The sequence below is a fragment of the Carassius gibelio genome, chromosome A8 (genome assembly GCF_023724105.1).
Source record: "Carassius gibelio isolate Cgi1373 ecotype wild population from Czech Republic chromosome A8, carGib1.2-hapl.c, whole genome shotgun sequence".
NCBI lineage: Eukaryota > Metazoa > Chordata > Actinopteri > Cypriniformes > Cyprinidae > Carassius > Carassius gibelio.
In genome coordinates this window covers 8490761-8517477 of record NC_068378.1, presented here as the reverse complement: position 1 = coordinate 8517477, position 26717 = coordinate 8490761, and the positions used below count along the sequence as shown (strand labels likewise).

General features: G+C 37.5%; 3 protein-coding genes across 3 annotated transcripts in view; all 3 read left to right on the top strand.

Annotated features, from left to right (window-relative positions):
- The first annotated feature begins 902 nt into the window (after positions 1 to 902).
- LOC128018337 (BAG family molecular chaperone regulator 4) lies at positions 903 to 7935 on the top strand. The gene is made up of 5 exons (XM_052603792.1): positions 903 to 1332; positions 3902 to 4021; positions 4113 to 4301; positions 5124 to 5378; positions 6917 to 7935. Exons 1-5 carry the CDS (start codon positions 1198 to 1200, stop codon positions 7403 to 7405), a joined length of 1188 nt encoding a protein of 395 aa, XP_052459752.1. The 5' UTR covers positions 903 to 1197; the 3' UTR covers positions 7406 to 7935.
- A 5037-nt stretch (positions 7936 to 12972) lies between these two features.
- Positions 12973 to 15076, top strand: LOC128018023 (dual specificity protein phosphatase 26-like). Its single transcript, XM_052603420.1, has 3 exons — positions 12973 to 13306; positions 14405 to 14613; positions 14683 to 15076. The coding sequence occupies exons 1-3, from the start codon at positions 13119 to 13121 to the stop codon at positions 14871 to 14873; spliced, it is 588 nt and encodes a 195-aa protein (XP_052459380.1). The 5' UTR covers positions 12973 to 13118; the 3' UTR covers positions 14874 to 15076.
- Positions 15077 to 21874: 6798 nt separating this feature from the next.
- LOC128018109 (dematin) overlaps positions 21875 to 26717 on the top strand; it is a 31863-nt gene continuing 27020 nt past the window's right edge. The window contains exon 1 of the mRNA XM_052603482.1: positions 21875 to 22148. The gene's annotated coding sequence lies outside the window, so the exon portion shown is untranslated. The remainder of the gene's footprint in view (positions 22149 to 26717) is intronic.

The window sequence follows — 26717 nt, the reverse complement described above, 5'->3', positions numbered from 1 at the left end:
GTTCATCTGAGTCGGTTCTTTTCAATGAACCGGTTGAACTGGTTCACAAAATCGCCCTCTTCAATTAAACTGAACTGTCCATCTTTTTCAGGAAAGAGATGTAATGGATTTTACGCTTTAAGAAAAGACTGTAAAATATGGCATAATGTTGATTTTAACAGGTGTTTTACCCTTATTTTTAATTATGCATTGCATTGTGTTTTAGGCTTGAAAGCTGTACTGACAATTTTCTACAAGGACATTATCCTATTTAATAGGGATTTTTCTTACAGTGTAATATTATAGTAACTAAAATTATATTAACATTGTGTGTGTATATATATATATATATATATATATATATATATATATATATATATATATATATATATATATTATAAATAAAACCAAAAACTCTTATTAACTCAATGTTCAAATCTTACATTAATTACGACATGGCCATTATGTTTTAATGTAAAAGAATAACTGAAATGGACGTTTTTATTCTTGTTTGCTGAAAATTTTCATTCATAATTTTTTTTTAAATCCTCCACAATTTGTGTCTTTTTTAAAATAGGAATTTGTAATATATTTATAGACATTACGAAGGATGAAAGCAAGGTATTTTTAGATTTTATTAGAGGATTTTGGTTTTATAATATAAAAGCCTCCTACTCCCCTACTTTTTTATTTGTATCTTTGATGAATTTATGTAATTGTTTATTTTTATATCTTAATGTTGTACAGAGTGTTATATGAAAATGTCTTGATATGTAAATCTTTCAGATATGAATGCCTTTCTGTGTTGTTGCTTAAAGCATTTGAATAAAAAAATAAAAAAACGAATCTCTTGAACAGAACCGATTCGAGAAAGGACTTCCCATTTCCAGAACCGTTGAGAAACTAGAGCCGCCCATTACTAGAAACTTGAGTGTGGCGTCACAGCGGTGCTCATCTCCCATTGGCCAGATGAACTGTCAGTCAAGTGGCGTCGGTTGGCGAGTTGAACTGAATGACAGCGCTATGGTCTCAGCAATGTATGTATGTACCAGACAAAATGGGAAATATATCCAGTTGACGCACTATAGCTCCAGCACTTAGTGAAACGCAGCGGGAGATCATTAGAGACCGGTTTTGAGGAGGCCTCTTTCATTCTAAACCAAGCTGTGGCTGACGGAAGTGAACTTCAGACCGAAAGAGTTAGTGGTTTAGTCACGAATGTCTTTCGACTCCGTTGGCGAGCGCGTCGGAGCTGAGGCTGCGTGGATCATGCACCAGCAGATGCAGTCTGATCCCAAATCACCCTGGCCTTCCAGCTACAACTCACACAACAATAACTGGAACAACGGCATGGTGAGTCTTTTGTCATGTAATACTGATAGAGGCTGCGAGGACGCTGTTACGGCATTAATAACGCTTTCTCACACGGGAAACACCGAGCTGCACGAGCCTGATTCACAGCGTGGCCCGCGGGGTCTGAAGTACATCATCAGGAGGAACCACATGCTTTCTGTTTCTTGTTTACTAGCCCAATTACACTGGATATAGAAAAGAATCAACCCCCTATAAAATAACCACATTCCGTTTCTTTGCACCCTGAAATGAAGACGGACACAGTTTTTGTTTTATCCAGCTGTATTTACTCCGTGCAACTTGTAACATTCAAGTGAAAGATATAACACCAACATGTCAGGGAAAAAAATACATAAAAAAAAATTATAAACCGAATCACTGAGTTGGAAAAAGTATCACCCCCTCCTTAAAAATGACTTGTAAACTCAATCAGGTGTATCTAATCACACTTTCCCTGCGTCCCAATGCTCATACTATCCGTCTTAAACCGTATGTGAAATTAGAATAAGTGTGTCCCAAAGCATAGTATGTTGATAAAAACAAAAATGCCAAAAGTCCCCGGATGGTGCCAAACTCAATTCCTGGAGGGCCGGGGCCCTGCAGAGTTTTGTTCAAACTCTGATCCAACACACACATCATTTAGTTTTCAAACAAGCCTGAAGGACTTGATTAGTTGGATCAGGTGTGTTTAATTGGTGTTGAATATAAAGTCTGCAGGGCTCCCGCCCTCCAGGAGTTGAGTTTGACACCCCCGGTCAACTATTTTGGGTTGATTTTTGAAGTGTGGATCCATGCACACTTTATTGGCTAATATTACCCACAATCCATTGCGCTTTGACTGAGTCAGTTGAGAACTACAAACATGAATGAAAAGCATTTAAAAACTACAAACATGGTGAATGCACGCGACTGACGCGAAAGCTTGCCTACTCTTCTACTACACACTTAAAAGTGTGTACTTTTTCTTCGACAAAAGAGTACATACTTTAATGGTGTAGTATAAGTAGGCACACTGGGACACCGCAAAAGCCATTTAACTTTCAACTGTGATCAGCTGTGCTCATTTTGATTAGCAGGAACATTTCCTGGAGCGTTTCAGTCCTTGTTAGTGCAACTGAAGCATACAATCAACTGTGGGTGGACAGGCACAAGTCTTTTTTCTATCAATGCCTAGAAGCAAAGTGAGGTATGTCATTTAGAAGTGGAAGGTATTTGTTACAACACAGTCCTTCTCTGAATCAAGAGGTCAATCCAAACTGGATGAAAGAGTCTTGACTTGAGAAAACTGGTCAGAGAGGTGACCAGGAGACCTACAGCAGTAACAGGAATGACAAAGAGTGCTCCCTGTGTGCATGTGACAACAATATTACAAATTCTCGACAAATGTGGCTTGAATGGGAGGGTTGCAAGAAAAAATCCACTCCTGATGCAGGTGAGACTAAAATTGAATTATCTGGTCTCAACACAAACGTTATGTCTGGAGGAAAATCAATACAGCTCACCGTCCAAATAACAGCACTCCTGCAGTAAAGGATGGAGGTGGTGAGATCCTGTTCTGGGGGTGTTTCTCTGCAGCAGGGACTGGAGCACTTGTCTGGATAGAAGGAAAATTGGATGGGGCAAAATACCGTCAAAATCTTGAGGGAAATCTGCTGCCCGCTGCTAGAAAGTTGTCAATGGGAAGAAGGTTTACCTTCCAACCTGACAATAACCCAAAGCACACAGTGGCTGAAGGAGAAAAAGGTGAATGTTCTTGCGTGGCCTAGTCATAGCCCAGACTTAAACCCCACTGAAAACCTGTGGAATGACTTGAAGACTGCAGTCCACAAACACTCACCATCACATTTACTGAACTTGAGCAGTTCTGCAAAGGAGAGTGGGCAAATATTGCAAAGACAACATATCCCAACAGACCAAAAGCTGCAATTCAAGCAAAAGGTGGTTCAACAAAATATTGAAACATATTTTTCCAACTCCGTGATTGTTTTTTCATCGCTGGAGTTACACATGCATCTTATTTCCAGCTTGTGTAGTCCCACCTGAAGTAACCTGGGTTTAAATGCCTTAAAAAGGACACAGGGTTGATAATCCTCGAGTAAGTCTTTATTCCCTGGATAACTTCAGCTTGAGCCTGAGAATGAACAGTTGGCACTCACTCATTCAGAGTACGGACGAAATGTGTGTGTTTATATCACTCAGTATGGGTCCGCAAGGAATATTTTCTTATTCTACCTATTTCTTCTTCGTATCTTTGCTGAAGTTGCTGTAGTACTGGTGATTATAATAATTGCCATTTATTAACCATTTATTAATTTTTATGTGAGTCTAATATACATTCATATCAATATGCAGTATTGCATTATGATTTGGGACCAGATGGTAAATGAATGACCATGTTCATATAATTTTATTGTAAAATATTGACTTTTTTTTTTTTTTTATCCCTTAAAGCTCTCACACCATCAAACCAGAGCTAATACCTCTAAACATGTTTAATAGAATAATGCAAAAAAAAATTCTGATCCTTAGTTTGTAACGTGTATATATACTCTAACCATTTTTATTTCAGGATTCTCAGTATCCCGGCTACTCTAATTATTGGTATCCCCAGTCGCACACGGCGGGACCTTATGGCAGCACATACCCCCCTGGAACAGAGGCCAATGGACAGGCTTCATACAGTGCACAGGTACTGCAGACATTTCAGACTTATGTAACACCCTCTGTCAGTCAAAGACACAGCAGATTTATCCCGCTTCACTCTGCTGTGCCCTTTTTAGGCAATGTCAGGCTATTCCAATGGGGTGTACAATCCAGGACAATACTCGAGTATGCTCCATCCCTCCAACCCCTTCTACTGCAGTGACCAGGTTCCTTCAAGACCGCCTCAGTATCACAGCCAGACCTGCCCTGAACAAAATGCGGGGGGTCCAGCTCCTCCATCCTACCCGGTACCTCACTGCCAAGGGGTAATTTCAGTTACATGTATACTAAATAAAACAATGTTAACTTAGTTTTGTACCAAGCTAATTTTTGCGTCAATTGAAAATAAGTAAATCCATAAAATCCATTATAAAGAAAGTTAATAATCATTTAAAAATCTACTTTAAAACATGTTTCTAATAATGTATTCATGTTGGTTTCATGTGATTAAAAAAAATAAAAAACTATTTAAGAAAATGTTCAATTTAATGGTTAACTTTCCTGTGGTGTAAAAAGTGAAAAGAAATAATTTTTCCTAAATCTTGAATCAATGTGTGTAACAGCATCGCTATTGTTAAATAAAAAATATAAAAAAGTAAATTTAAGATAACAAAAACTCTTCTGAATGCATGAATGGACCAGCATTGTTATTGTTAACTAGTGTTTTTGGTAATTTCAAATAAAGCTAAAATAAAGTATAAAAATTAGGTTGAACATTTTTTATATACTGTAACTGAAATAAGTACTGAAATTAAACTAAATTCCCAAAATACAAATAAATTAAAGCTAAACAGAAATATTTAAAACCAATACAAATTACAAAAGCACATAACAAAATTACAAAAATTTAAAATATAAAAATAAAAGTTTAAAATATGAATGAATAACATAATAGTAAATTCATTTTATTATTTTTTATTAATTTAGTTCAATTATTTTTAAACATCATGAAAGTTTTGGGGCAGTCACACCACATGACATTTTATTCTGATATTTTAAGAGACTTGTTGTCTTCTAGATTTTTTTTTTTTTTTTTTCCTGTATGTTTTTTGTACCACATGAAAAAGTACTTATTTTTTCCCCGTTAGGCTCCTGGCTACCCAGCAGGATCTTACCCTCACTATGGAGAAGGCTGCATTTCGAATGCTCCCTACCCCAACCAGCAGCCCATGCTCTCTAGACCCCAGCATGAGGCCTGGTCCCACTCTGGGGGGTACGGACCCACACCGCCCCAGCAGCAGTGGCAGTCCAATGCTCAGACACCCCTTAGCCACTATAACCATGTACGACCGCCTTACCCTCCACCGTGGCAAGGACCCGCACCACCTCCATATGAGCACAAGGTATTTGTGATGTTTTACAAACTTTTTCTTTAAGTTGAACTGAAGCAGATGTTCTAGTTTACATGACACTGCATTTGAATATTGAAGGATTAATAAACGTTATGTGTCACCCCTGTATTTCAGAGCAAGCGTATGACACTGAGGCCAAAATAAATCTTGATTTTTTACTTCAATTTTAGAGTAAAATGTTTACATGACAAATGATTGCATCAGACTGGCACTCTGGCAAACATATAGTTTGAAGGCTTATTTAACAGTTAAGAGAGTGCTGGGCTCACCTCATGTAACCACTCCTTCCCTCCAAAAGCTGATTACATAAGAACATCGGAACATGTTACTGTACATCCCAATCTCAGATTTCCTGTTTTCAACTCTCAAACATGGACACTTGCATATATAGTACTGTGGTTGTACAATCTCATTTCAAAGTCATTGTCAGGTTCTCGCAATGAATCAAGGTTAAAAATCCACAGAATCTTAATTTCAGGCTTTCAGTTGTTCAAAAAACAAATGAATTTTCTTACTATAAAACCCAACATATACTTCAGTTTTGACAGCCAAACACATAGCCTTTCAAATTATACTTTATTTGATAGCATGCACAAACAGAGGCACTCTAGAAAGTTTTGTCTGTGCTGTTTCTCTCCAGAAGTTATAATGAGCAATAAAATGTCTTTCTATATCTAAATTCTTCATTTAATTAGGATTCACTTCTTCATACACAGCTAGATGCCATTTGATCCTGAGGTTAAAAAATGCATTAAAATGTAAAAAATTAGTAATTTCTTCAATTTAGCAGCGAGTGTGCTTGGGAAGAACTGAAATGAATGGCCTTTAATGCTGGAACTATTGGCTGCTCCATGACACGTTAGTCTTTGTAACTCTGGTATTCAACGGCTCTGGCTCCAACTTTCCTCCACACACACCTGCCTGGAAGTTTCTAGTTTTCCTAGTAAGAGCTTGATCAGCTGGTTCAGGTGTGGTTAATGTGTTGGAGCTGAACTCTGGGGGACAGTAGCCCTCCAAACGCAGAACTGGACGCCCCTGAATTGAACAAAACAAAAACAGCAGATGGGCTGTTTTTGTTTCGCTCAGATCCGTATCCGTAATTGTATTCTGATTTGTTTAACATCTCTTGAATTGTCACACATTTGAGCAATTTCCAACTGGCTCGGGGTGCATTCTACTTACACCCCTAGCTTTTAACTGATCTTGAATCAAAAAATGCTTGTCGACTTTTTCTTGTCAAAAAAGACGCCAAGTGTGAACACTCTTAGTTTGGTTTATTCTGAGCTTTCAAAAGCTTTCTCCAATCTCTATGCACGATTGGAAAAAATGGGTTTACACCTGCACAGTTTGCGCATATTATGCTGGTGATAAAAATGTCACACGCACTATACACATACTCTAGCACACGTGTAAAAAACAAAGTATACTTTGTGTTTAACACATGCAAAATGCACATTGCAGTTTTGGAATTGGTTTATTGTGTAATATGGAGCACTTTTTTAATATTCAAATGAATATCTCTCTCTTAGGATACACCATACCACAGTCAGCCACATATCCACCTTCAAAACCAGCATCCAGACCCCAAACCACGAGCCAGCACTCCAAACCCAACTCCACCTCCGCCCAAAGCCGCCCAGTTCAGCGCTCCACCTCAAATCTACAACAATGTTCCCTCCGGATATGCAGGACCCGAGCCAAAACCAGCCCAGAATGAACAACCTCCAACGTCTTTCCACCAAGAGTCGTCCACTCCAGCCCCATTAAGTGACAATCCCAGCCTGGCTCGAGTTCAGCAGGTTCTGGCCAAAGTTCAGTACCTCCAAGAGGAAGTGGATGAGTTTGTGGGGAAAAAGACAGACAAGAGCTACCGGTGCCTGGAGGAACTTTTAACAAAAGAGCTGCTGGAATTGGACTCGGTGGAGACCAACGGACAGGACAGCGTTCGACAGGCTCGCAAAGAGGCCGTCCAGAAGATCCAGGCCATCCTGGACCACCTTGAGAAAAAGGCTTTCTAATAACTTGATGATGATGATGATAATGGTTCTGGTTGTTTTTTTTGTTTTTTTTAAATGATATCTCCTCATGATAACAGATTAGGATTTTCACAGTTTGTCAGTTTGGCAGCATTAACTTTGTGGTGTTTTTTGGGTTGTGTACTTTATTGATGGTTATGTATTAGATGAAATGCAGGTGCAAAATGTCCTAATCATTGCAGTGCCATACTCAAACCAGCCTTCTGCCATCCAGCAAAAAGCAGCGGCAGTCTGACATCTGCACGAAATTAAACATAAGTTTCATTTCATAACACCATCTTAAGAGTTTTTCTTCATTTTTATTTTTATTTTTTAGTCTAGGCAGACTGAAAGGATAAAACAGAGCTAATTCATCCACATTTTAATACTTCCAGGGGGTTTTGGTAGCACAACTTTTCAAGAGCTTTTTGCACTGGGAATGTTGTTTAGCACTGCTATTATCCCAATACATTCCTGATTATATTGTAAAATGTCTTTATCTATAAATAAAAGAAGGTCAGTTTTTTTTGTAACTTGCTCCGTTTAATTTCACCCATTTTCTGTTGGATTTTGTACTCATTTCATCAACTTCTTCATGGAAATGTATTAATAAAGGTGCAAAAACATCAGCCAAGCCAAGTTTCACCATCAAAAAGGTTTCCTGCTGTTGATAGTGTAGCAATGCACAAAACACAGCTCACACAAATGTCACTTTCAAACAAAGCAGCTTTATTGATTAATGCAACAATTTACTATTAGGTGAAATTCCCAACCTTGGAGATCCCTATTAAAGTTACTGGATTTCACTTGCAAAATTTTGCAACAGTAAATGTAACTGCACCTTAACTAATCACAAATGCCAGTTTTGGATTTAAAGCATGGTTCAATCTTGTCCAAACTGAATGTTACAAACCCACAGTCTTGGACGGATCTCAGACCAGCTGCCATTGCATCCATAGTTCCTGTCCCGCTTTATTTAAAAAAAAAAAAAAAAAAAATTTCAGGCCGCATCTGGATTTTCAAACCATTTCACATGGTCTTTAAAGTTCAGCGAAGCCTACACATCATCAGCTGTGGTCACTTCCTTTGATTGTGCACCGGCATCTCAGTTCACCTTTTAGTAGAGGCCTTTGTTTACATCCTGCAGTTCGGAGAACTTTTAGCTATTGTTCATTTTCTTTCCTTTGTTTGTGAGACTACAGATCTGTAGCTGATTCAATGCATCTGCGTCAGTGTTCAGGTGGCGGTTTGTATACTGTCAAACAGGAGGCCTTTATTAAAAAAAGGAATACTGTACAGTTTATATTTGAAGGACTGGAGTGGGGATGTGGATTACGGACAGACCATCAGCAGTACTCCATGGAATAAAAGCTCCCTTTAACTTCAATACATTTAATACTTTGCACCAAAGTCACTGATATTGTGGACCGTTCAACGGGTCTTCCTCCTACCACAAGGACTTTATGTCTGTTTCTTAATCAGAAAAAAAAAACCGTGCCATAATATCAGCAGGTGCTTTTTCATAGTATATCAAATACAGAAAACTACAAATCAACTGAGCTCTGCATGAAGTCTCAGATTCTGTGTTTATCTTTATTGTATGTTTTTGATTTGTAAATGATTTCTTATGTATACCTGAAACTGTTTATTGGATTAATCTTTACAGAAAAAAATTATATTTGTATAACAAATATATTGAAAACAAATCTTAAGAAAGGACCAAAAACCTGCCTGCTGAAGTCCCCATGTAATGCATGTTTTCGAACACAAGCGAGGACTATTTCTTTCTAATGTTGTAGGGCTGAATAAAGGTCAACGAACTGTAGCGTCTCTCAGATTAAATATCAAGACCTTCAAATGATTGTGTCTTCAGCTCATGGCATAATATTCATGTAGAAAATATTTATTTACATTCAGAAATAGCTTCACTGCAGTAGCCCATTTGAAAACATATTTACTCAGTCCTTTCCAATAAAGAACAGAAAACTGCTGTCTGTAAACAAGTTCCACGGATGAGGACTGAAGGTCCTTCTTTGGTGCAGTCCTGATACCCAGCATCACCCACGAGAGCTTGTCGACCCAGTTGCTGTCCTTAAGGCTGGCACGCAGGGCAGCCTTCATCGATCTATGAAAATGTTCACAGAGTCCGTTAGCCTGCAGGTGATATGCATTTGTGCGGTGGACATCCCAAAGCTCGGAAGTGAACTGCGCGCCTCAGTCAGAGGAAATGTCTGAAGGGGTTCTGAAATGGGCAATCCAGGTGCCAATAAATGCGCGTGTCATCTCGACAGACGCCACCGATGTCAGTGGCACAGCCTCAGGCCAGCAGGTGGTCCTGTCAACCATGGTTAACAGATATGTGAAACTTTGAGAGGAGGTCATCGGACCAACCAGGTCCACGTTTAAGTGGTCAAAATGCCTCTCAGGAACTGGGAACAATTCTAACAGGGCTTTAGTGTGGCATTGTACTTTGGCCCGTTGGCACTCAACACAGGTGTTAGCTCAGTTCCTAACGTCCTTTTTGAGGCCGTGCCACACAAACTTTGCTGAAACAAGCCTCTGTGAAGATTTCGCACCTGGGTGGGAGAGACCATGGATGGCATCAAAAACTTGTCGCCTAGACCCAGAGGGAATCCGAGGCGTCCGAGGTGATGACAATGGGGGCTGTAGGAGAAGGATGCGCCAGCATGGTGGCGTTCGTTAATGCTGCTTTAGTGGCATCAAAAGCCTTGACTCTGGTCTCAGTCCAGTACATAACGTGTTTGGGTTTACCTTTCAAGGCCTAGTGCAAGGGCCCCATGAGCTGAACGGCTCGAGGGATGAAGCGGTGATAAAAATTCACCATGCCAAGGAACTCCTGCAGGGATTTGACCATGAGTGAGCGTGGGAACTGTATGACTGCCTCCACCTTTGATGGGAGAGGGACTGCCCTGTCCTTAGTGACTCTGTGTCCTAGGAAGTCGATGGTGGAGAGACTGAACAGGCACTTGGCAGGGTTGACAATTAGTCCATGGTGGCTAAGCCGCTCAAAAAGGGTTAGGAGGTGCGCCAGGTGCTGAGACTTCGACGTGCTCGCTACCAGAATGTCATCCAAGTACAAAAAAAGGAAAGGCAGGTCCCACAAAACTGAGTCCATGATGCGCTGGTAAGATTGGGTGGCGTTTTTAAGACTAAACGGCATTCACAGGAACTTGAACAGACCAAATGGCGTTATCACTGCTGTTTTGGGAATGTCCAATGGGTGTACCGGCACCTGATGATATCCCCGGACGAGATCCACCTTGGAAAAAATCGTCTTGCAAGCCAAAAATCCTGAAAAATCCTGTATGTTCGGGACTAGGTATCGGTCAGGTGCCATTGCCTCATTAAGCCACCGGTAGGCGCCACACGGGCACCAGCCACCACCATATTTGGGGACGATGTGGAGGGGTGATGCCCACGGGCTGTCGAATCGGCATATTATGCCCAGGCGTTCAATGTTTGCAAACTCAGCCTTTGCAACGGCAAGCTTGGTCGGGTAGAGGCACTGAGCGCGGGCATAGACAGGTGGACCAGTAGTGTTGAGATGGTGCTCTACACCATGCTTCACAGTAGATGCAGAGAAAGTGCGCTGAGTGAGGGCTGGGAAACTGGCCAGTAGATGTTGGAAATCATTTGAAGCTGAGAGCATGCTAGACAGTCGTATGGAGTCCGCTTCGCTGAGCGTGCATGTATAAGAACAAAACGTGACAGCATCAATCAGACGGCGGTTCTTTGCATCCACCAGCAGTCCTTGTGCACACAAAAAATCAGTGCTGAGGAGGGGAACGGCAACCTTTGCAGTAACAAAGTCCCAACCAAAATGCTGTCCTCCAAAACACAATCCGACATACCTCGTTCCATATGTGCGGATGGGACTACCATTGGCAGCTTCCATAGGGGGGCCGTGGCTGTCGGTTACCATGTCCAAATGGGATGCAGGCAGGATGCTCCTTTGTGCTTCTGTGTCGCAAAGAAAACGGTGTCCGGAGATGCTATCGTGGATGAAAAGCAGCCTGCCTACACGGCCGACACACATGGCCACTACTGAGTGCCGGTGTTGTGCCCAATTTCGACCCCCTTCCGAATTATTACCTACTCCTAAACCTACCAATACTAGGGGGTAATAATTCGGCAGGGGGTCGAAATTGAGCACAACACCAGCCCTGGCATTTCCCGAAACAGTGAAACTTCATGGTGCATGATAGAAACACAATCCTGTGGGCTCTTGGCTGCCAAAAGACTGCTGTCGATGAGAAGTGGTCGCAGCAGTGAGTGTGGAGTCGTTCCACGTCCGGCCCACGTAAGATCCAGCATACGGTCCATGAGCTCGGATTGTTTGCTGTTACCCAGTCCTTGAAGTGAGAAAAGCCTGCTGGCTCTCTCGGCGTCCGACAGTTCAAACGTTTTCAACAGGTGGGCTTTAAGTGCTATACTTCTCATTTTCGGGAGGATTTGTAAGAAGGCTCACCACTCTGGATGCTGTTGAATTTCCGAGAGCAGACACAACATAGTAATATTCTGCTGATTCCGCGGTGATCTCACGCAATGCGAACTGCACTTCAGTCTGGGCAAACCATGCCGATTCTGGCGATTCCCAGAAAATCGGGGAGTTTGAGGTTGACAGCGTTCGTGGTCCTGATCGCGTCGTGTCTCTGGATACGTCCAGCAGACTAATGTCAGGGTCACCAGTGTGAAAATTGCAGTAATTTGCAAGAGACAACTTCTCACTTTGAGCACACGAATGTGTGTGCTGTTTATTTTAAAGGCAAAAACAACCAACTGAAAATATAGCGCTGACCAGAGTTCCATGTCATCACGCATTCCGAATATTTAAAGGGACCGCAATCCCTCAACAGTTATGCAGAAGCACAGTGTACAGAACTACACTTAATAACAAAGATGAATTATGTCCGTCACAATCACTAAGTTTTCATTTATGGTTGAATCCTAATATGCTAAATTGCTAAATGTAAATGTAATGAAATAAATGCTAAGTTAAACAAAGTTTTAAGACAGTTTAAGTTCTATGCTTCGGTTTTGTGTAAATGAAATTTAGCATTAAACATTGTTCACATTTGCAGTTGTCTGATTATGTAAGAACTGGAATGCCAATCACAATACAGTATGTTAATATAGTAAGTAACAAGACCAATCACAATACAGTATTTACATAATGGTGTGTAAGAGGACCAATAACAATCCAGAATGCATACATTCGAATACGCCATAATTTTGAAAGGTGAAATTTTTAACAAATAAGAATTTTCACAACTTTATATTACTGAAATGAAGTATACTATTTCAGAGGTTAGTACCCAACTAACAAGATAGAAACAATCCTAATTCACTGATTCATGTCAAGGTTGAATTTACAGTTATATCTTTGCTGCATCCTGTTGTTTATGTTATATTATATACCGTACTGTATATTATAGGCCATACTGTAGATTAAAATAAACTGTCTGTAAATTATCGAGCAGATCATAGTATTATTACACTGCATGTGTAATCGATCTGCTGTCAACGCGCAGGCCTAGAGACTAAAAATAACCCCTGCACCGGCATCCAAAACACCGCTTTTATTCATGCAGACTTTGAATTGGCAGTCTAAATGACAAATTAGATTGTGTCGTGCACTTAAATCAATCGAAACAAGTTCCTGCGGTTAGTATTAACAAAAAGCAGTGGACACTTAATGCCCATTTACAACTTAAAGATGTCTTACAGGCCTAAATATTCTTATGGTACCTCTCGTTCATCTCAACCGGTGGTTGACTTCACTTCTCCCGGTTTAGCGGTGATGGAGGCTGAACGTCTTCTAGTGTCTGGGAGAGTCAACACTAACGCGGATCAAGTCTGGCCTAGTCTCTACATCGGGAACATGTAAGCACACTGCAACTTCCTTATTCATTCTTATTTATAGCTTACATGTGCGTTACAATGACACCTTTGTCGTACAAACCGATTTTTTATGCTTATTAGTAAATTTACGTAGTTATCTGCACGAGTTGCTGCTCTTCCTAATGTAATACATGTTGCCGAACACATGAGGGAGTTACTCTGTTACTCTAAAAATCAATAAACTAATAAGTCTTTTTCCAACCAAGAGAATACTTCAGAGTACCCAGTAGCATGTTTAAAAAAACATGCTATTTAAAATAGCAGAGCTATTAACCCCTTATCTGTCACCCCCATTTTATTAATATAGGCTTAAAAACTGCACTATATATAAACTTAAATTGTTATGAGTAATGAATGCTTTTGAATACAGACCTAAGGTTGGTCTCTTTTAAAAAAAGATAGCAGATCATTGAATAATAATAATAATAATAATAAATACAGTATATAAAATTGATCGAATTTTACATTTACTGTTAAGAAAATGAACTATACACGTTTTTATTTTATATAAAATAAATATTTTACAAAATTTTTACAAAATTTATTTTTTACAAAATCATTTTAATCCAAAACTGCTGTAAAATTGAAGCCATGTCTAAATAGGTTGTGTTCCAAATTTTCAGTTGATGATTAATTTTGAGGTTTTAAGCTTTCAAATGATAATTTATGTGGATTACTTAAACATGTGATAAGAAAAAAAAGTACTTAAAAAATACTTTTTGTGACAAAGGTCAGAACTCCTGTTATGATTTTTGAGGTGCAATATTGTCATAAATTAATCTATTACTCTTCCTGCATAATTTGTCAAATAAAAATAAAAAACCAGTAGTAAAATATCTATTTAGGAGTCTTTTACACTTTGCCAATGATATATATAGTTTGTCATGATCAGACTAGTGTTTAATGTTAATATAGTCAAGTAAACTTTCACAGTTTAGGGGTTTTAAATAAACAATCAGGTTCTGTTAACAGGAACAGAGCATCTACTAAGCAACTGAAATGCCTGCAAAACAATTGTTCTTTCAATGTTTTATAACCCGTATGTTCAATAATAGTGCTGTGTGATGCATCTTTGTTTAGGGATATAGCTGAAAACTGTGCAGAGATGAGAAGGCGTCGCTTCACTCATGTCCTGAACTGTGCCCACAGCTCCAGACGTGGCTGTGAGATCTATGATGGCATGGGCATCAAATACATGGGCATAGATGCACACGACTCTTGCACTTATGACATGAGTGCCAGCTTTAACAAAGCTGCTGAATTCATACACACAGCGCTGAAAGGGGGAGGTAAGTGTGCGTCCCATTAAACCAGGCACTTTCAGCTGAGAGTCACTAAACTCTATCTTCTTATCGAAGGTAAAATCCTGGTTCATTGTCATGTTGGAGTGAGTCGATCAGCAACTATAGTTTTGGCATATCTGATGCTGAAACAGAACATGACGCTGGTGGAGGCGATCCAGAAGGTGAAAGAGGGAAGAGGCGTCTTTCCTAACAGAGGCTTCCTCAGACAACTCATTGACCTTCATATTAAATTATATGGTTACTGATACTAGAAACACAACAGCCACGAGAGACAATGAAAATTGAGTGGACAGGAGAATATATGGATCAATGTGGATTTAAATTTTTTGAGCAGCATCTTGTGCAGCTTGTTGATTCGTAATGTATTTGATCCTTTGCATTATCGAATTTATTCCATTCAAATAAAATGTAAATGAAGATATTAAAATGAACATACCTGATCATATTATCTCTTTTTTATTATTGAATAAACATTAACATACATGCCCTTTTATCCAAATGCAAATATTCAACATTATACAATTATGCATATATAAATACAATGGGGGGGGGGGGTAAAATAAATAAATAATATAAGCGTACAATCAGATACAAAAATATCAAATACATACTTAGTAGAACTTTCAAACGTTTAAAGCCTTCGTAGATTTTTATATAACTTTTATAGCTATTTTAAATAGCTTTTAGAATTATTTTAATAATCTCCAATACTGGCTATATACAGCCTTCCTTCAGTCAACAAAAGCATAAAAGTGGGTGTTTTTTATTTTATTTTATTTTTTTATTTTTTTTTAATTTGCATTTATTAATGAGAAATTTGGTCATTTCATCTTTCATCCTCTTTAGAGTCTTTGGTGAAGCCAAAAAGTGCTATTTTCCCATAAAAGTAAGAGGGGTCTTGAACATTCAACATTTTCATTGATTATTTTTTGTATTATCTACGGAAGCTCTAAGCGGCCATGCATATTTTTTTTTCCTTAGTGTTTTCTCGTTATAACGACTTAATTTTCTCGTGATCCCGACATAATAACTTTTTTTTTTTTTACAATGATTGTTTCATCTTATCTTGCTATAGTAATGAACTCAACTTTGACACGCATCAGATGGACAACCAGGCGCTCTTACTGTATAGCCTTTATTTCAGCAAATGTTGCTTCGCCTAGCAATAACGTGTACAATACACAGGCTTGGGAGGGTTACTTTAAAAATGTATTCAGTTACAGTTACTAATTACTTCATAAAAAAAGTATTCAGTAACGTAATCCAAGTAACACAATATGAAAGTAATGTAACTGATTACTTTTGGATTACTTCTGGATTACTTCAAGGTCAAATATATATTTTTTTTTAAAAACAACAACATTTATTAATTTTAGAATTTCACAGCCCTGAATTAATATATATGTAAAGGACTATACAGACATCTAGTGCATGGTATTGGTATTACTGATTTTTTTTTTTTATTTTAAAGAAAATATAATAAGAAAGAATTTTAAAGAAATGTTTCTTCAACAGGAAAATAGAGAATACAAATTCATTTTTTCCCCCCAAGCAAATATAATAAGAACACAATTTTTTGACAATGGAAAATGTTTCTTCAACAGGAAAATAGAGAATTCAAATTCATTTTTTTTCCCCAAGCAAATATAATAAGAACACAATTTTTTGACAATGGAAAATGTTTCTTCAACAGGAAAATAGAGAATACAAATTTTTTTTTTTTCAATGAAAATATAATAAGAACAATTTTTAGACAATGGAAAATGTTTCTTCAAAAGGAAAATAGAGAATACAAATATATATTTTTTTATCTTTGCAAATATAAAACTAATTTTTAAAAGTGCAAATGCTTCTTTATGTTGGCTGTCGAATCCTTCGATGAAGAAAGTGTTTTCTTTGCTGGAAGGCACAGTTTGCACTGTTCAACGTTGTTTGCAATTTCTTCTTTTTAAACAAAATAGCAGGGGAATTTCCATGAAATGAACGCGTTTTTGCAGCAGTGATTCAATCTGGGGAAGTCGTGGCCTAATGGTTAGAGGGTTGGACTCCCAATCGAAGGGTTGTGAGTTCTAGTCTCGGGCCGGACGGAATTGTGGGTGGGGGGAGTGCATGTACAGCTCTCTCTCCACCTTCAATACCACGACTTAGGTGCCCTTGAGCAAGGCATCGAACCCCCAACTGCTCCCCGGGCGCCGCCGCATAAATGGCTGCCCACTGCTCCGGGTGTGTGCTCACAGTGTGTGTGTGTGTGTTCACTGTTCTGTGTGTGTGCGCATTTCGGATGGGTTAAATGCAGAGCACAAATTCTGAGTATGGGTCACCATACTTGGCTGAATGTCACTTCACTCACTTCACTTTATCTGCGTCTGAGGAGATTCTAGACAGCTGTTATTTGCGCATGCACCAGCAGGTGGCACACGTGACTCGCGTGAGTCATTAATCAATTTAGTTTTAATTTATTTAGTTTTAAATGAAACCATTGTAATCCTGAAAGTATTCCCCTTTTTTCAAAATGTAACTATAATCTGAGTACTACGTTTTTTGATGTAACTGAACGGATTACAGTTACTGGATTTTTGTATCCTGATTACGTAAGGCCGTTACATGTATTCCGTTACTCCCCAACCCTGACCATAGGGGAGAACCGGGGCGAAAGTAACACGGACGAAAGTAACAAAGCGATTTTCTCCGAGTCTCTTTCTGCATTTGCATTCCCAGCTATGACAGCATGTTCAGCATGCAATCCTTGATGGAGCTGATAAATATCACGCGATTTCCTCATAGTTTCCCGAAGTTAGGTCCGTAAAACTGTTTTCGAGTACAAAAAGTAAATTATTGAAGCGGTAATTTTTTTTATTAGTCGTGTTGTTTTTCTTGTTTCATGTGTCACAGTAATGATAAATCTACAAGTTATTTAGTGCTTTAACACATCCTAAAGTTTGCATTTTCAAAAAAATTTTATATAAAAATTAAATCGAGTTTAAATGTCAGGAGTTCCTGTCGGGACGAAAGTAACAGTTGTTACTTTTGTCCCACTACAGTGACAAAAAGTATTTATTTTGTTCCAGTGCAAGCTATATTGTGAATTTCTGTGTCTTGCATCATTTCTTACAAGTGTTAATGTCATATTATACCAAAAGAATATGTGTTAGTGAGGGTCAGAAAGACAGACAGAGGTCTGGTTTTATCCAGATGTTTTTGAGAGGGCGTTTCTGGACCTAGAGGAACATCTCTCTCTGGGCAGCTGCAACATCACATTTATATTTAGTTTTTAGCCATATCTTAGCTTTTACACCTCCACCTGTGAATTTGCAGTGTTTCCAGATGTTTTAATTCACATTTTTAATTCATGCATAAAAACAACTGGATGGACACATAAATAGGCCTACTGTTACATTATGTTTAGAGTTTTTTATTATGCTAATGTGATTACATTTTTATATTGTGCATTCTGTAGATTTTTTTTATTATTATTATATAAAAATACATTGAAATTTACAATAAAAAAATACAGTCAGGTTTTAAGACATCTGATGAAACATAAACTTACATTTAAAATGAAAATATGAAAATGTAATTTAATAATTTTTTTTAAAAGATAAAGGACAAAATATGTTTGCAGTTATTTATTAACAAGGTCACAATCAGGTATACTTAAGAAAAATAAGACTTAACAGAAAAAAAATCTAGCTTATATTGTTGTGTAACTTTCGTCCCAACCGATGGGGTCGAAAGTAACAATGTGCAACTTATGTTCAAAGTGAAATTATACTGAAGTCTTTCTACATTTCTACAAAATACCACCTAGTATTGTTACACCACACTTCTGAGTTACTGGCCACAGCAGAAATATATCTCTGTATACAACATTATCTTTTAAAATGAAGTTTTTCTGAAAAATGGTACTTTCGCCCCTGCTCTCCCCTACAATAAAGGCTGATCAGTCTTCATTCATTTGTAAATAAATTTGAAGCACCCTAACGAAAAAGATTGCAAGCCCGCGATTCCGCGAACATCCGAGCAGCCCCGCCGCAGGCACCGGTGGCTTTCGGTAACTGGGCTCTTCCGACGCTGATGCTGGAGCTGCAGGACGCGGAGCTGTTCACCCGGCAGAGGGCGCTCGCTGCACGACCGTGAGCGGGCTTATGAAGCTACATCTACATCCTTGTGTAGGCCTATAGCAATGACTGTAATTTCTGTTCCTCATAGGGTGTATGGAAAGACTTAAAATGTTGTTGCAAGATAAAGATGATTTAGTCAGGGTCAAATGACAACTACTGAAGTGCTTTATGTGCTTGCTGACTGCCGACCAGAATCAAGAAATCTGAGGGCTGACAGTTTTCTAGAGAGTTCTAGTTTGAGTAAGCTCTTGGCATATGAATGTGATTTGCCCCATATAGGATATGTGTTATGTGATGTCAGTTTATTTCATACTGTTATAGTGTAAATGAAACCATAAAAGGGCTCAACATTAGTGACATATTTATTTCTTAATCTATTTTAACAAAAAATATAGTTATAATGTAATTAACTTTTGAATAACGATTGTATTTACAGTAGCAAGGATGCATCAAACTGATAAAAAAGTCACTGCAAAGACATTTATAATGTTACAAAAAATTATATAGCAAATTTTAGTGCTGTTTAATTTGTAGTTAATAAATTCTAAATCTTTCTATGCAACAATATTGCAGTATCAACATAAATATTAAGCTGCACAACAGTTTTCAACATTGATAATAATAATAAATTTTTCTTGAGCAGAATGATTTCTGGAGGATCATGTGACAACGAAGACTAGGAATGATGCTGAAAACGCAGCTTTTTGACAACCGCACCGATCCTGATTTTTCATGGCACATATTTTACAAAGAAACAGGCTGACTCCAATATCGACTGCCAATATTTAAATTTTTCTTTCTTTTTTCAATGCTAGAGACAAGAAAGAATGACAATATGAATACATGAATGCTGTTTAAATGAAGAGGCTGGCTCTAATTTGGCCGTTTTTCATCATATATAAATGCCATTTAAAGACAGTTATTGTCAGCTGTAATTTTGAATATTATTATTTTTCTTGATCAAATAAATGCAGCCTCTGATAAACAGAAGAGAATATTTTGGAGCATTTTAGAGTGGCCAACACTTTGAAAATTGAGTATTTCTTTTTACAGTGATGGATCTGATAGTTTGAAACAACTGAAATACTTGCAGCACAAGTCATTTGTGCCATTTTGTCCATATATAAGTATTCAGTATTGATATAAGTGTTCGTACAGAGATGTCTTTCTGAAATTTGACATTGTGTGTCCCCTCTCAAACCTGATCAAGGACCCTGAAAATGCCAGGCACTCAACAGGATCGCTGAATTTTCCTCAGGTGACTATTGTTTCTTATGCTTCTGATACAGTATTTGTATTTCAGAAGCTTTTCTTTTGACGAGTCCTCTGTCTACAGGTGCAGTGTTTATGGTGTCTATAGGGCTGGTGCCCAAACTGGTGCTGAAGGTCTCAGTCAGATGAAGAAGAGAGGGTTTGGCTTTAATTCTCTCCACATTAAGCTGCTGTGTGAGGCCTGCGCTGGAGACTGATGTGGTTCCTGTCCTGAGAGATCAGCTCTGTCACCCCTCCTCTGCCCTCCACCGGGCAGCCACATCTGTGTTAGTGGGAGTCAGGCAACATGATACACAACAATCTAGTTCGGTTTACATTCACTGGGGTGAGAAATCAGAGACATGCAAAAGCCATGCATTTCTCTCCGGTTTCCTCTTACTGCTCCTGCAGATTGGAAGATGTGTGAGGAGAATCTTCAACCAACATTCTTCAAACAATTTATTTTCTGTTCTGATTGAGAAAGAAAGTCAGACAGAATCATGATGTGGGTGATTAAATAATGACAGCATTTTCATTTTTGTGTGAACTACCCTTTTAAAACCTCCAGAAGGGGCTGATTATATGTTTTATTAATATTTTGAATTTGATTTAGTTTCATATTTTTTGTTTTTGTAAAGTTTTAGTTAAATTTTTTTATTATTATTTTTTATTATTATTATTTTTTAAATATGTCTGTATAGTTTTTATTCTTTTATTTAAGTTTTAGTTCAAATGAAAATAATGTTGCCTTGGCAACTAGCTGACATAAAATAACTATAGCATTTTTAATATTTAATTTAATTTTACTTAAAGTTTAGGTTAAAGTTCATTTTTAAAACTATAACATCCCTGATCTACAAACATAAACTTGACACACACACATATATACATACATACATATATATATGATCTTCAACAGGTGTGTGATTATAATAATGTAAGTGGCTTCCAATTGAAAAAAGAAATTTCTAATTCTATATTATTCTATCACTTGTGTGGGTCCTGTAGAAAACGTTTATCTATAAAGATATCACACAGATGTTGTTTCAAATGTTGTGCTACAGGGTTACTCATATTATAAACAAAAAAATATTATAAATGAGTAAAACATTACCTTGAAAACATTACATTTACATATTTTTTCACTCACCATTAACATACTTTTTTGATGAAAAAACCTGAAGAGAAATGTTGACTGCAGAATTAAATAATTTTTTTATTATTTCTGATCAGTAAGAAGATAATATCAGAAGAAGGTTTTTTTTTTTTTTCACACAATATTTTCTCTGAACTTTCCCGCTCACCCCTTAGCACTGCCTTGTGGCCCTCTGGGGGTCCTTGATCCCAGTTTGAAAACCCCTGGATTAGATTAGAGTCTCATTGTCTTCCTGATTCCAGATAAGACAGAATCACTGCAGGTGTCATCACCCCTCTGCTACAGCTGGAGGGGAGTGAGAATACATCAGCACACCCTAACTCCATCATCCAGAGAGCTGCATCCACTGCCACTTAAGTCATCTACTGGAGAGAGACCATGAGGGAAACGAGTTCTAGACCTGGTGGTGTGATCTATATGTATCATAAAGAATTAGCCTCATAAAACACACTAATTTTGTAATAATAAAAAAGTTAAAAGAACAGAATACTATTAAGAATTCTTAAGGATGTGACGTTGTTTTTTAGAACGCAAAATCTGTTGGGAAAAAAAAGCCGCGTAGCAACTATTCCAACTTGCGTAGGCTACGTGACTGAAATGCGTTATAAATGTTAATTCATATAGTATAAACATGATAGACGTTCATTGAAAGGCAAACTATGGCATATTGTTTTGGTGTGGTTTAATCCCAGTGCAGTGTGAATGTGCAGTGTCATGTTTTCGTTAAACCCCTCGGTGCGCGAATGGATTGAACCAGCGGTCAACGGAGCGCGCGCGTTCTCGCTATCTGTCACACGACATGCGGAGGCACGACAGATAAATGTTTGTGGCTGGTAGTTGGCAAACAGTTCAAGCGAATACAGCACACACTCAGTTTGGTTTGCCCGCTGCATTCCTCAAAGGCATATTTATTTTTGTGGAATTAATCGGGAGGATTATATCGCAGGTACGCGTGGAGATAGTATTATTTTGGGATAGTATTTGCTGGATAGGTAAGTTTATAATTCACATACAGTATCTGTTTGAATAAATTCAAGTGCTATTTGCAAAGTTGCATTTTAGCAGCCAGCGCAAGAAATGCTCCAGAATTCCTGTTTTGTTGTTGGTGCCTGGTTTGTTACTCAAACAAATCTATAAAATATTGTATAGATTAATTATTCAAGTCTGACGGAGATGTTAAAGTATCGGAGCAAGTGCAGCTGATGGCGTAAGGTGTTGTGGTTGACTCTTTGTCAAACTACAATCCCAAATCGCCACATGATTGATGTAGTCAGATGATTATGGCAGGAAGATGCGATGCTTTTACATAACACGAGGCGACCGAGCAGGAGAGCAGGTGCCTATGGCAAGCCATTTCAACACTTAATAGTATCTGTTTAATATTTTACTAGCACTTTCATGTTATTAATAATTTGCTGCTATTCATCATCCAAGCAACTATTCCATATTAACCGGTAACAAATCGCACATTTACAATTTGGCAAAGATAGAAATCACTGACATGTGTTTTAGTTGATGCTGTTGCCTATTCCAGTCCTATGCATTAGATGCTAAGTATCCCAATAGTTGCTATAGTGCACAATTAATCGAATTTCTAATCGCGATTGCAATTATGGATGCCACAATTACGTAATTACGTAAAAGTACCAATTAATCGTTCAGTCCACTTATGTTATTCTTTGTGCTTAAGATGTTTTTTTTCCTTCTCCATGTTATCTTAAGGGGTTTTTCCATTGTTTTAATTTTAGTATTTTTTTATTTTTTTATTTTTATTATTTAAAGAAGAAACCAATGCTATGTATATTTGACATTTGAGGCTTAAAACTATGGAAAAGTGAAAAGAATGTTTTCAGCTTGTTTATTTTAATATAAAATATGGCATGCAGTGGCATCAAACAATAGTATAAACACAGTTTGATGTAAATAATGATAATCGTAACTAATAAGCGCAAATTACGATTTCAAGGGAATAATCAACAAATGTGTTTTTTGTCATATTCGTGCAGCCCTGTTCTAGCTTTAATTGTACTAGCACTAATACAGTACTTCCCCATCCTGTTTATTTGATACTACGTCCCCTTGGCCTTGTCATAGTTTGGAATTGCAATGGGATTAAGATGTATAGGTCAGATGTCCAGATATTGAATATGTATCCAATTTAAAACCACATTTGGAAGTGGATAAGGAGGATGCAAAAAAAAAATCGATCTTGTGCAGATTTTTGTGTTAACACATGCAACAATATTTGATCTGTATCACATGATTAATAAATGGGATTTTATTTTGTGCCATCATAAACGCAGCCTATGAGACTATCTATCCAAATTATTTTCAGTGACTACCAATTTAGTTGCGTCACACTGTATAACACCGACAGCTTTAAGGCAGATCATACAGGCTATATCATTTATTCTAAGTAGCTTTGTTTTAAATGTTTTGCCTAAAATCCCAAAGGAATGTACAGGATGTTAATTACTAAGACCATCAATCCCCTGACCATGAGAGATCTTAATTATCAGTAGCTTACGTGCAATAAACTGTCTTCGTAGGATAGGTTTCTGAATCCAATTAACCAGTGGCTGTTAATATTACCAACTATGCTCAAAGTGTGCCTGAGCTCTTGAACAAACGTCTGCTTGATCAATTCAACCAAATTATCTGTTTAAATATCTCTGTACACATCTAACACTCACGTCTCATGCTGCCTCTAGATTATGTATTACACCTAACATTCATATACAATACCTTTGAGAGGATGAAGGTATGTGGCCGTCCGATATAACTGAGATCTGTGGATCAATTGACTACATGCAGCATGCCATCTGCTTGCTCTAAAGCAGCCATCTGCTGTGATGACTCATCCGCCAGAGTCTTACTGCTCATTAAAGACGTCTCTGAAACCCACTACCAATCACAGACAATAAGCCCTTCATGCACTATGAGGCTGATTTGGTAGGTGTTGAAAAACAGGCTGTTTTTATATTAAAAATACATATTCTTGTGTCAACGACTGGAGTGCATAGACAAATGTGCATTTTATATTAAGCAGCACAATTATACTCAGCAGGGACACGTTTTTGTCATCTCTCATTAAAAAAGGACCACTGGTGCTTGGCAACAGGTTGTCATTATAGTAGGACCAACTTTATAACAAACATTATTCTTATGCATTAACATGACCTCAAAGGTCTGGGGTTGGGATGTTGTGTAAATGTGTGTTTAGAACGTGAGTCTGCTAAACAACTGCATTCATGGGATGGATTTGATAACAGACTTAGGACAGAATAAAGCAAAGACACAAGTCCATTGTGCTCGTGCTTCAAGCTTTTTAACCAGGGAGGGATTACATAGGACCCTTCTGTATAATTTTAATTAAAATTTGACCAACTCCTTTGCAATCTGATAGACCCATGCAGGGATAACTGGAGAGATGGAGAGGGGAACGAGGGTACGTTGAAGGATATAGAGAGCAAAATATTACAGAGTTTATTTTTCTATGCATGTTTGTTTTTAGTGTACAGTTACTTTATTAACTGATGATGAGCATTTCAAGAATTGATTTGAGCTTGTATTGCCTGGATCATTGTCTGCCTGATTCTGCTTTGATTGAGCGTTTATAAGGAGTGTCAAACTATGCCTGAGTTTAGGAACAGCAGATGGGATGGGTGTGGAGGCTAAAGAAAGAAAACAGAGCACAGGATAAGACTGTGCCTAGAAAACTGAGAAAGAAAAACCAGACCAAAGCAAAAGAGAGTTTCAGGTCAAATTAGTTCACTTAACAAACCTGTATGACTTTATTTTGTGGAACTATAAAAGAGAATACTGGAAGAATGTCTTTTAGTCAATACAATGAAATTAAGTTGGGTCTGATGTTTTAGTTTTGGTCCCCACCGAATTTCATTGTTTGATCAAAAACAAGATGACATAATAGATGTTTTTCAAGTTCACCTAAACATGAAGATTCCATCATTATTGGAATTTATTAAAAAGAAGATACTTTAAGTTATAGGGGTCTAAACAATACTGGACCCCACTGACTTTCATTGTGTTGACAAAAACAAAGGACACTCCTCAGAAAGCCTTCTGTTCAGCAGAAGAAAGGAAGTTATTTTGGCATGTACTTTAAAGCTCCCCAATGAAAATGTGATTAATTATGATATATTTTTCTCTTTTTTATGTATATTGAGGGAGCAACAATATACACTCACTGTAAAAAAAAAAATGGCAGCTGTGCCAGAACTGTGCTGTAAATACATACAAATACAAAACATCATCATAGTAACACACATGGCAATGAAATAATGCAAGAAACATTACTGTTACATAAAACCATCAAAACCATCAAATGTGAGTTGTCAGGAGGGATTTTAAGTTTTTATGTTTTTTTCCACTGTAAATTATTAAATAACCTGTTCTTTTCCACTTCCAAAATCTGTGCATTAAACAGTTATTATTATTATTATAATATTAGATCTGTTACAGTTTTTTTCTGTGTATAGTAAGGAAACATACTGTTTACCAACAGGTTTTACCATAGCATTTTTTCAGTCTTCTACTATTAAAATATTTTTACAGTGAAGTTTTTAAATGATTAACCCGGCTATAAGTTGTATACCCCCTATAGTATTTCAGCTTTAGTGATTTGTTGTTGATAAGGATGCAATAGATATGATATTTGTCAAAATATCCATATTCTTTTGGTCTAGATAATTTTTAGTAACATTCAGGTTGTCTTTCTTCTTTAACATTTTGTCTTAAACAGTTTGTTATTTGCTGTTTTGTAATCATTTGTGAAATATATTAGCAGTGAGTGAATATTGTTTCAAAGTAAATCCTACAACAAATTTGTTTCAGTGTAAAGTGAACATCTTTGACTCTACTCTATCCAGTGATTTGAGCATCAGCTGTAAGCCAAGGTTCATACGAGGTGCATAAAATGTGCTTGAATTTGACTTTTTGAAATTTAAGTCCTGGAAAACTGCCATATTTTTGAGAAGGTACTTGAAAAGTACTTGAATTTTCAAAGGGCAGTATATATGAAATATGTGTTATTCCTTTTCCTTGATAAAACAATATTTTTTACGCAAAATTAACAATGCAGCATGTCTGATATAAATACAGAACTGTTTTGCCTGCCTTTCAGCAGTGCACGAGATCTCACGAAAAGCAGTCTCGTGATATTAGTAAGTTGCGATATTAGTAAAGTTGTGTTTGTGGTAAAACCTTTGATATTGCTTGCCTTATATTATTCAGTCTTTTATTGCATGTGCTGTTAGTTGGGTTTCATTTGGCAATGCATATAAATTCTGACTCGTTTTGTGTTGCACGGTTATCATTTACAAGCATGGAGCGCATCTCCATCTCAGTCCACATTCTTCTGGGAAAACAGTACCTGTTATTTCACTAGATTTGTTACGTAACTCATGCATAAACCTATGCCAACGCAGGAGAATTCCTCAACATATTTCTAAGTATACGATTTGTTGTACATCACGATTTCAAAATAACAGTTCGAACCCTCGTTCTGAGTTTGCAGATGGCCCAGTATTAAAATTACATTA

Bases quoted from the DNA above. Each gene is read 5' to 3' on its own strand.
- LOC128018337 (XM_052603792.1), top strand. From the start codon at position 1,198: ATGTCTTTCGACTCCGTTGGCGAGCGCGTCGGAGCTGAGGCTGCGTGG. The intron at 1,333-3,901 runs GTGAGTCTTTTG...TTTTTATTTCAG, and splicing joins ATAACTGGAACAACGGCATG to GATTCTCAGTATCCCGGCTA. The intron at 5,379-6,916 runs GTATTTGTGATG...TCTCTCTCTTAG, and splicing joins CACCTCCATATGAGCACAAG to GATACACCATACCACAGTCA.
- LOC128018023 (XM_052603420.1), top strand. From the start codon at position 13,119: ATGCCCATTTACAACTTAAAGATGTCTTACAGGCCTAAATATTCTTAT. The intron at 13,307-14,404 runs GTAAGCACACTG...ATCTTTGTTTAG, and splicing joins AGTCTCTACATCGGGAACAT to GGATATAGCTGAAAACTGTG. The intron at 14,614-14,682 runs GTAAGTGTGCGT...TTCTTATCGAAG, and splicing joins CACAGCGCTGAAAGGGGGAG to GTAAAATCCTGGTTCATTGT.